The following is a 10,430-nucleotide window of genomic DNA, read 5'->3' as shown; positions in this document are numbered from 1 at the left end:
GAGAGCCAGGAATTAGACTCTAGGGTCCAAGCTCCCAACCGAGGTGGTGATGTCCACTTAAAACTCCCCCCCTCTCTCAAGCTCGTTTGCGGTATGCTATTTGAGTCAATTACTTCTTTAGCCATAAGTTCTGTATCCCTCCAATTGGCCCCCACCCTTTGGCTGGGAGCGCTGTGGTTGCGAGTGGTCCGGTACACACCAAAAGGCACCGGGTCAGATTCATGGACCGGGCAGGGCACCAGATTGCGGGATGGAGGGGGGCAGTGTGTTCCTGTCAGCACAGAGGCTCTGTCCAGCAGGAGACACAGAGACTCAGTTGTGTATCAAAGGGACGGAGGCTCTGCCCAGCCAGGGCCTGGGAGGCTGTAGCCTTGAGTGATGGAAGAGGAGCCCCTTCCTGCTGTGTGACCTTCCCTGTCTGAGCTGCAGCCTCTCCAGCAGACCTTTGCCCTGATGGCAGGAGGCCAGTTTCGGTGATGAGCAAGCAAATGTGTGGCCCCAGGGGCCATAAACCCCGTTTCGGTTTTGTATTGACATGGGTGTGGAGGTGGGGCTGGGAAGGAGCAATCCAGGAGGGCTTCCTGAAGGAGAGCGACCAACTGGGAGTGAGGGTTTGAACTTCAGGACCTGTTTCCCTGTCACTCCTGTGTGACCTGAGGTGAGCAACTTCTCCTCTCTGGGCCTCGGTTCCCTCTGCTGCAAACTGGGGACAGGAATGGTCCCCTGTCATAGGATCTTGTGAGGAGCAAATACGATGAGGGGTGAGCTGAGATTTGCCCAAGGTCATAGGTGAGAGGGGCCCTGGGGCCTTGAACCCAAGACCCAGACTGAGTCCCACCCCTTGTTGTCCTCAGTGAATCGCCTGGGAGAAGTGGGCCGAGGAGGACGGGTGCCCCACCCTCCCCTCACCTGGAGGAGAGACCCAGCTCTCTTTTCCAAGAATGAATGTGCCCTGTGGGTTATAAATCCTGGTGAATGAACATCCAGCTATTCACTCAGCAAACACTCTGAGTCACCCCTGCCACACCTGTCCTTCCCAGGGAGCCCCAGGGCCTGGGGACAGAGCTGACCCAGAGGACAAGCTGTGGTCTACAGGGGAGCCCCAGAGGGGCAGCCCGGTCTGCAGCTAAAATAACCCAACCCCCACATCCTGAGAACCTGGAGTGAGTAATGTTTGCAGAGACCACACCCTGTCAGCCAGCCATTATTAAATTCCTGCTGAATACCGGACTCTGGCTGGGCTGCAGGAGAGGTGCTCGCCCACCGGGGGCCCCTGAGAGGGAGGGTCCTGGGCTAAGAGGTGGGAGAAGACAGGCCTTAAGTAAACTCATCCCCCTTTCAAAGACATGTTTACCCCCAATAACTTCCAAAGAGAAAATCTCTGTGGGGGACTGCTCCGTCATTGGTCCAGTGGCTCAGCCCAGTGCCTTGGGATTTACTGTCCAAGCCGCTGTTTTAAACATTGTTTTTCTAATTATAGTTTCAACAATTGATAGATACAAAAATTGCATGATCGATAACCTTGTTAGTTGTAACACTGTTCCCATGATCGATTTTATGTTGCTTGGTAACACTTCCCCAGTTCAAGGACATGCTGTGTTTTTCCTTTTAGAACCACACTTAGCGTTACTAGCAAGTTGGTATAAAAAGGTAGCAGACGTGCATAGCAGCTCTGGTTTAACCAAGGTCCAGGGCAGAGAACGAGAGCTGCTTGAGAAGTTGGGAACAGCCTGTCTTCCTTTTCTCAGCTGTAAAAAGGTGACGCTTAACATTAGGTGCTGGGTCAGGCTTAGATGATAGCGTCAACAATGGGGCAATCTGGGGGGGCTCCCTGGAGGAGGTGTCCTGTGGGCTGCAGCTAAGGAGGCTGTGGAGGTGCAGAAATGATGGATCTTCAGGCAAAGGGAGCTTCAGGGGGATGAGGCGGTTCAGATTTGAGGTGGAGGCACCTACAGAGTTTGGGAATTTGTGCTGAGGCCAGATGGAGGCCTCGAGCCCCTGGGGAAAGCAGTGAGAACTGAACCATGGAGATACCAGGAACCACAGAGATGTGAGGTCAGGTGTGTGACCTTGTAGAAAGCTCCTGGACACTGGGGGAGGGGGAGGCAGCCATGGGCCTCCCTGGGGCACTGGGTTAGGGTGTGGCCTGGCCTAGCAGGATAAGGTCCAGGCATTCCTCGCCTATCCTGGCTTTATGCGGCTGAGGTGCGGCGGGGTGGGGTTGTCTGGGACGGGACAAGGTGCAGGAGAGAACCAGGATGTGGCGCCTGGGAAGCTGAAGTCTCTGCCAGTTGCTGCCCACTCTGGGCCTCAGTTTTCCCACTGGACATCCTTCCGTGAGAGGCAGGCTTGCTGGAACTATCTGGAAATGTCAGATGAAAACAATCACAGAGCCCTGGCCGGCTTGGCTCAGCGGATAGATAGAACATCGGCCTGCTGACTGAAGGGTCCCAGGGTCAAGGGCATATGCCCGGGTTGTGGGCTCGATCCCCAGTGGGGGACTTGCAGGAGGCAGCCGATCGGTGATTCTCTCTCATCATGGATGTATTTCTCTTTCTGTCTCTCCCCCTCCCTTCCACTCTCTCTAAATATCAATGGGGGGAAAATATCCTCAGATGAGGACTAACAAAAAAAAATAATAATAAAATAAAATAAATGTCAATTTATTTTTTAAAAAAACAAAAAAACAATCACAGGGCCCTGGCCAGGTAGCTCAGTTGATTAGAGCATCATCCTGTTACACCAAGGTTGTGTTTTGATCCCTGGTCAGGGCACAAACAAGAATTAACCAATGAATGCATAAGTAAGTAGAACAACAACTCTCTCTCTCTCTCTCTCTCTCTCTCTCTCTCTCTCTCTCTCTCTCTCCCTCTCAAATCAATTAAAAACAACAATCAAGCCCTAGCCCAGTGATGGCGAACCTATGACACGCGTGTCAGAGGTGACACGCGAACTCATTTTTTTGGTTGATTTTTCTTTGTTAAATGGCATTTAAATATATAAAATAAATATCAAAAATATAAGTCTTTGTTTTACTATGGTTGCAAATATCAAAAAATGTCTATATGTGACACGGCACCAGAGTTAAGTTAGGTTTTTCAAAATACTGACACGCCGAGCTCAAAAGGTTCGCCATCACTGCCCTAGCCGGTTTGGCTCAGTGGATAGAGCGTCGGCCTGCGAACTGAAGAGTCCCAGGTTCGATTTCGGTCAAGGGCATATGCCCGGGTTGTGGACTCGATCCCCAGTGGGGGACTTGCAGGAGGCAGCTGATCGGTGATTCTCTCTCATCATGGATGTTTCTGTCTCTCTCTCCCTCTCCCTTCCTCTCTGAAATCAATAAAATATTTCAGAAAAACAACAATCAGCCCGGCTGGCATGGCTCAGTGCTTGAGCATCGACCTATGAACCAGGAGGTCGCGGTTTGATTCCTGGTCAGGGCACATGCCCGGGTTGTGGGCTCAGTCCCCTGTGTGGGGTGTGCAGGAAGCAGCTGATCAATGATTCTCTCTCATCATTAATGTTTCTATCTCTCCCTCTCCTTCTCCCTTCCTCTCTGAAATCAATAAAATATATATTTTAAAAACAACAACTACCACAGAGGGAACTTCAGAATGTGTGTGCCCTGGGAGAGAGGTAGATATATGTACTGGCAGGGGGCCTGGTGGGGCCCAGAGAGGCTGCCCAGGGATGGCTTTGGGTCCAGACAGGTGAACTGAGTGAAAGAGGGGAGGAGTAGGGTTAGGGCAGCAGGGGCTCCCCAAGACTGGATGTGCAGTGTCTGGGAGATGAGCAGGGGTGCCTGCAGATGGCAGATAGACATGAGGCAAGTCGTTGGATCAGTGCAGGGGTGAGATTCAAGTGTGGCTGGATCCAGGAGTTCAAACAACATTTTCAGGATGTTGTGTTGGGGTTGGGGTTGCTCTTGAGCAGGCTGTGTCCACAAGGGGGCATGTGTGGCCCCCAGAATTGATCAGTTTCATTCCCCCAACCTAACAAGCCTAACAGGAAGAGGGTACCATTTCCACAGTCATGTGCCAGGATTTCATGTCATTGACCAGGTTGAGTCCTATGTCCATCCCGGAACCAATCACAGAGGCCAGGGGGAGGGGGTGCTCTGATTGGCCAGGCAGGGTCACTTCTCTATCTCTGAACCAATCACAGAGGCCGCTTGGGCAGGACTTTGCCCTTGGAGGAACTGGACATTGTGCCCCTCCCCAAGTGCTCTTACCTGGTGGTGTGCTTCCTTCTCATCCTCAGGGAGCTGGGAGCGTCTCCACCCCAGAACTTGTGGTGGCTGAAACCCCAGAACATGGACCGAGTGACCAGATACCCCATCTTCAGCATCCCCCACTCCCCAGGCATGGCCGGCCTGGCTCTCAATGGGGACACCGGTTACACATACCAGCTGGTGAATGTGGAGCCCTCGGACAGCAACTGGGGCCAGGACCAGACTGTGGTGTGGGTGGGTGACCGCCAGGCCCCGCCGGACGTGCTGAGGACAGGGGCGTCGTGCAGCCTGCGCACCTTCCTCAGCCAGCCGTCCCTGCAGCTGGAGGACGATGAGGATGAGGCGATGAAGGCCTACCACCTGGACACCAGGGACACCCTGCTCAGGCGGCCACCGGACCTGGAGCAAGAGCGCTGGGCAGTCATCCAGGGCCAAGCGGTGAGGAAGAGCAGCACGGTGGCCACGCTTCACGGCACCCCTGACAACGGGGGCCCCAGGACCCCCGGACGGCCTCAGCTCACCCCCCTGGAGGAAAACGTGGTCGACAGGGAGCAGATCAACTTCCTGGCAGCGAGGCAGCAGTTCCTGAGCCTGGAGCAGGCAAATGCCAGGGTCCCTCCGACCCCGCCAGCCTGGGTGGCCCCGGAGTGTGCCCCACCCAGGATCAGCCAGGCCCCCCAGGCCCCGAGCACACCGCCCCTCGCCAATGGCTATGCCGTCTCGGCCAAGCCCCAGGTGAAGGAGGTGGTCATGGAACAGAAGAGGGTACGCGGTTTGCCCACCTGGCCTGGCGTCCAGGCTCTGGAAGACCCTGGTGCCCGGTCCCCAGCGGAGTCGCCGGAGGCCCCCAAGGAGACACCCATCGAGCGGGAGATCCGAGTGGCCCAGGAGCGCGAGGCAGCTCTGCGCGAGCAGAGGGGGCTGCGGGGGGCAGCGGGCCCCCAGGAATTGGTGGAGATACCCACCCGGCCCCTGCTGACCAAGCTGAGCCTGACGGCGGCCCCTCGGCGGGAGAGGGGGCGCCCTTCGCTCTATGTGCAGCGTGACATGGCCCAGGAGACGCAGCGCGAGGAGGACCACCGTCGGGAGGGCCTGCAGGGGGGCTGGGTGTCCAAGCCCGACTGCCTCTCCGGGGGCCCCCAGCCCGGGCTCAGGAGAGCACTGAGCTCAGACTCCATCCTTGGCCTGGCCCCAGACGCCAGGGCGGCCGACCCCTCTCCAGAGCTGAGGAGGGTGAACCGCATCCCCCCTGACGCCTACCAGCCGTACCTGAGCCCTGGGGCCCCCCAGCCCAGGCTCCCAGCCTTCCACGCACGGGGCAAGCCCGGCGGCCTCGCTGCAGACGAGGCCAAGGCGGTGGCAAAGGCCACAGGGTCTCAGAGGCATCTCTCGGAATCCTCTAGAAAACCCTCAGGCACAAAGCAGGAGTCCTGGAAGCCCTCGGGGGCACCCCCACCGGCCAACAGGGGTGTCGTGCGATGGGAGTACTTCCGCCTGCGTCCCCTGCGGTTCGGGGTCCCAGATGTGCCCCAGAAGGCCGAGACGCCCCGAACCTGGGGCTGGGAAGTGGCTGGGGCCCCCCCTCTGAGGCTGCAAAGGTCCCAGTCCTCTGAGCTGCTGGAGCGGGAGGTGGAGAGCGTCCTGAGGCGGGAGCAAGAGGTGGCGGAGGAACGACGCAATGCCCTCTTCCCGGAGGTCTTCTCCCCGCAGCTGGACTGTGACCCCGACTCCAGGAGCTCCTCCCGGGCTTCGGGTGAGGAAGGGCCGGGCGGGAACGGCTGCTTGGGTCTGGTCCCGGAGACTGGAGCAGAGAAGGGTGGAGAGGTGGAGTTTGGGGGGATCCAGAGGGACTGAGAGTGGAGGGACGTCTGGGGGACTCTGTCCACTCCCCCAGTTGGCTGGTCTCTCTGCCTGTATGTTTCCGTAAACGGTAGATTTTGGAGAGAGATGTCCACTTTGCACTGTGGCGTTTGCTTTATGGATTCGAAGGTTTTGTTATTAGGCGCGTGAAAGGTTTACAGATGCTGCATCCTCTTGGTCAATTGTTCCTCTTTGTTATGAAAGATCTCCTGTGTCACTTTTAATGTTTTCACCTGGCATGAGATCTCACCCATCCATCTACCCAGTTCTTTCTGACTTGCTGTTTTGGTCATTCATTTTTTTTTTCTTTCTTTCTTTTTTTACTATATATTTTTTTATTGATTTCAGAGAGGAAGGAAGAGGGAGAGAGAGATAGAAACATCCATGATGAGAGCGAATCATGGGTCGGCTGCCTTCTGCAAGGCCCCCACTGGGGATCGAGCCCACGACCCGGGCATGTGCCCTTGACCAGAATCGAACCTGGGACCCTTCAGTTCGCAGGCCAACACTCCATCCACTGAGACAAACCGGCCAGGGCTGTTTTGGTCATTCTATCAGTTTTCCTGGCAAGCTCTCTGCTCTGCACGTCTGTTCACTCACCTGTCTCCTTACGCGATCCAGATAGTCTGTGTCCCCCAGGCCTTGGTCTGATAGATGTTCTGCCCTCAAGGGACTATGGCACCCTCCCTGATGCTCCGTCCTTTCCCCGACCCCGCAGGCACCACCGGCAGCTACTCAGTGTCCGAGTCACACTTCTTCACCCCCATCCGCCTGCACTCGGGCCTGGTGTGGACGGCAGAGGCCCCTGCTGAGGCGACTCCTGGGCAGAGAAAGAAGAAGGAGCAGTGGGTGAGTCTAGAACCCTGGCCATCCCCCTTGGAGGCCTGGCTGAGTTCTGACACCTCCTACAGGACGGTGGAGAGAGCCTTGTCCAAGGTCACATGGCCCATGAGTTCCTGAGCTGGGACTTGCACCCAGGCCTGAATCCATGACACACGTTTGTTACTCTGAGGCCATCTCCTCCCTGAGTGGGGTACCTGGGACACCATGGAGAATAACACCAACTCCAGCCTCACCCACCTGGAACTCACAGCCTGGCCTCATGGGTTTGGGCACAGTGAGCTGGGTTCAACTCTCAGCTCTGCCCCTTGGCTGCTGTGTGATGTTGGACAAGTCCCTGCCCCTCTCTGATCCTCAATCTCCTCCTTTGTGAAATTACCATGAGATGAGCCATCTCCGAGCCTTACAGCAGGGCCTGGCCATGGGATGGGTTTCATAAATAGTGACTGTCTTTATTATGCTGAAGTTGACAGAAAGAGAAAAAAAACTGCAAGCGGTAGCCTGAGGCTGCACTGGGGGGAACAGCATGAGGGAACAGCATGGTGGATGGCTGCATCTGTGGTAACCGAGGGGCCCTCAGGAGGACCATGAGGGCATGGAAACCTTCCTTCCTGCCTCAAGGGGTGACTGAGTGGACTTTGCATCGAGTTCCAGGCGGGCTCTGGGGTGGGGCAGGGCCAGAAGGCCAGGGCTGACGCATGTTCCTTTCCTGTAGTATGCCGGCATCAACCCCTTGGACCACGTCAACTCGGAGGTGAGTGTGCTCCTGGGGCCAGGACTGTCTTCTCCTACCCTGTCTGAGCCCCCGGCCCCATGGCACCAGGGCCATCAAAAGCTTTTCTTTGGGATGTGAAAACGTCACTGGGTAGCTCCCTGATTGGCAGTGTCTTCCCGCGGTGGATTCTGCTCAGATCTGCTTGTGATGCCTGCATGGGCACAGATTGTGTAAAATGGGTGCACTTGCAGCTTCTTTGTCAAATGATGAAGGTTTCGGAACAGATTGGGCCCAAGGCAAGGGCGTTTTCTTTGAGGGAGGGGTTCATCTGAGAGTGTGGAGAAGGCCCGCTACCTCAGTGGGTTTGTGGAACATATTTGGGGCCATCTTGGAGCTGAGCCTACAAAGCCAGACCCAGATATTTCCCCTGCCGTGGAGCTCCGACGAGTTAGCACATCCCTTGGTGCTATTAGTAGGAGTAGAAGGTCTGAAACAGAGGAGGGGGTGGCCCTGCTTTGCCCCTGTTCTAAGCCTAGCCTATGAGTTGGCAGTCGGGGCGGGGGGAGGTTAGGACTTTCATGGGGACTCTGTACCTCCTCTTGCAGGTCCTGGAAGCCACGCGGGTGACCCGCCACAAGAACGCGATGGCCGAACGCTGGGAAGCCGGTGTCTATGCCAGTGAAGATGAGGACTGAGCCTGCAGACGGGGGCACCTTGACCCTCTGGGAACTGCCAAGACCAGCCCCTAGTCCCCCCGCTTTAGGAAACAGGTCCCCGTTTAAACCCACAATCCGAGGACCACAAATGATAAACCCACAATCCGAGGATGGGTGTGCGCCCTGACCCGAGGGCTTTCTTTTCTGATTTTATTTTCCTAGAGAAATTGTTCTGCTTTTTCTGGGTCTAAAGCTGGGGATGAAACGGGACCTCTGTCAATTCTTCCTGCTCCTAGGACTTTGCCAAACGCTCTTGGTCCAAGAAGAAAGGAGACCCGCTCCCCTCCCCCACTCCAGTTGTCATTGCTCCCACTAGTCTGAGGGCAGAGAGGCTGGGTAGGGGGGGCATGGGTCCTGGCACCTTGAGGAGCTGCCGGTCTGCGGAGGGGCACCCTCGGCCCCCCTCTAAGTCCCAATCTGAGAAGGGGGACGTGCCCCCACTCCACCCCTGGGAAACCGTCCAGTCTGAGGAAGGAAACCTGAGCACCCAGTCTGAGGGCCTCCGCACTGCCCTGCAGGCCCCGGGGACAGCACATGACCTGCAGAACAAGGGCTTGATTTGTGGGCTAAAGGGGTTCTTCTGTTCCCCCCAAACTGCTTGTCCACCTCCACCGTGAAATAAACCCTCCTCCCTCTGGTTCATTTCTCTTGGTGACACTCACTGCTCCCACCGGAACCTCTGGCCTTCACCCCACCGCACGGGGCTGTCGGGGTCACACAGCGTCCCCAGCACGTGGAATGCAGCAGGTGCTCCATCAGTGCTTGTGGGGTGACCATCTTCAGTAACCCACGCCGTCTATCCCACGGAGTCAGGCATTGCTCTGCAATCGGTCCGTGCTGATCAAGGCAAGAGCTGTGTGATTCCACTCACAGGCGGCGCCTAGAGGAGTCAGATTCACAGAGCCGGAAAGTCGATGGCGGTGATGGGCTGGGGAGGAGGGGTCAGTGTTTAATGGGGTCAAAGTGTCAGTTTGGGAAGATGAGAAAGTTCTGGAGACGGATGGTGGGGTTGGCTGCACGACAGTGTGGATGTGCTTAATGCCACTGAGCCATACACTTAGAAATGGTTAAGACAGTAAATTTTGTTATGTGTATCTTAACACTATAAACGGTGGGGGGAGTATTGGCTCTCTTGAAGGCATAAGAAGGCTGTTGGGAACCATCAGGGAGGATTTAAAAAATTAGAAGTGGCCCTGGCCGGTTTGCTTAGTGGTTAGAGTGTCAGCCTGCACACCAAAGGATCGCAGGTTCGATTCCCAGTCAAGGGCACGTACGTTGGTTGCAGGTTTGATCCCTGGCCCGGCAGGGGCTCATGCAGGAGGCAACCAATAGATGTGTTTCTCTGGCATCGATGTTTCTCTCTCTCTCTCTCTTTCTCTCTCTCTCTCTCTCTACATACACACACACACACACACACACACACACACACCCCTCCCACTCTCTCTAAAAGCCATGGAAGAATATCCTCAGGTGAGGATTAAAGAAAACCCCCACAAACTTGAAGTGCCCTAAAAATGCAATGTCCTCTTGACTTGTCCCGACTGGCATGTCCTGAGGAGGCCAGAAGTTCGATCCCTGGAATTGTCTTGTTTTTCAAATGTTTTTTTCATTTTAATTCTTTTAATGAGGCAGCCCCCTTGGAAAGCAGGGAGAGAATTCTATCCACCTGCCCGACTGGCTGCCCAGGAGGTATTTGGTGAAAGGTCTAAATAAGTTCTTAGTGGAATTCCCACAGGAGGGCGGGTCTGTCTGCAAAGTGGAGGGACTCTCAGGGTGAAACGAAACCGGGCGGTCCAGTGGGCGGCACTTCTCAGATCTTGTATCTGCGGGCCCGGGCTGCCCCTCGCTCGTTCCTGGGAGCTGTAGATGCTTTTCCCTGGCTTCCCGGCTCGCTGTATTATGATCCGAGAAGGGAGGAGCGTTTTCTCCAGGCCATTAGAAAGGCTGAAATACAAACCGAGCTTCTGACTAAAATGCCAGAACCCTGGCTCCCTTCCTCCCTCCCAGGCCTGCTTCTCAGCACTTTTTGCAGCACCCCCTCCCTTCCCTCTGAGCATCGTTCTTGTTT

The 10,430-nt window shown here is 55.9% G+C and overlaps 1 protein-coding gene across 5 annotated transcripts in view; it reads left to right on the top strand.

Moving 5' to 3' along the window:
- Nucleotides 1-9,004, top strand: part of LOC102431313 (tubulin polyglutamylase complex subunit 1) — a 205,348-nt gene extending 196,344 nt beyond the window's left edge. For 3 of the 5 annotated variants that reach the window (XM_023743299.1, XM_023743300.1, XM_006101819.3), the window contains exons 2-5: nucleotides 4,261-5,984; nucleotides 6,810-6,940; nucleotides 7,647-7,685; nucleotides 8,252-9,004. In XM_023743299.1, coding sequence (XP_023599067.1) covers nucleotides 4,261-5,984; nucleotides 6,810-6,940; nucleotides 7,647-7,685; nucleotides 8,252-8,341 — 1,984 coding nt within the window. In that variant the 3' untranslated portion in view covers nucleotides 8,342-9,004. Of the gene's footprint in view, nucleotides 1-316; nucleotides 659-732; nucleotides 1,759-3,601; nucleotides 3,637-4,260; nucleotides 5,985-6,809; nucleotides 6,941-7,646; nucleotides 7,686-8,251 lie in introns of those variants that run through there. The other 2 variants (XM_023743302.1, XM_023743301.1) reach the window with 2 other exon arrangements.
- Nucleotides 9,005-10,430: the final 1,426 nt, after the last annotated feature.

This window comes from Myotis lucifugus, unplaced genomic scaffold, assembly GCF_000147115.1.
Source record: "Myotis lucifugus unplaced genomic scaffold, Myoluc2.0 scaffold_383, whole genome shotgun sequence".
Taxonomy (NCBI): Eukaryota; Metazoa; Chordata; class Mammalia; order Chiroptera; family Vespertilionidae; genus Myotis; species Myotis lucifugus.
Note: the sequence above shows the minus strand (reverse complement) of the source record. Positions and strands in the feature narration are given on the sequence as shown.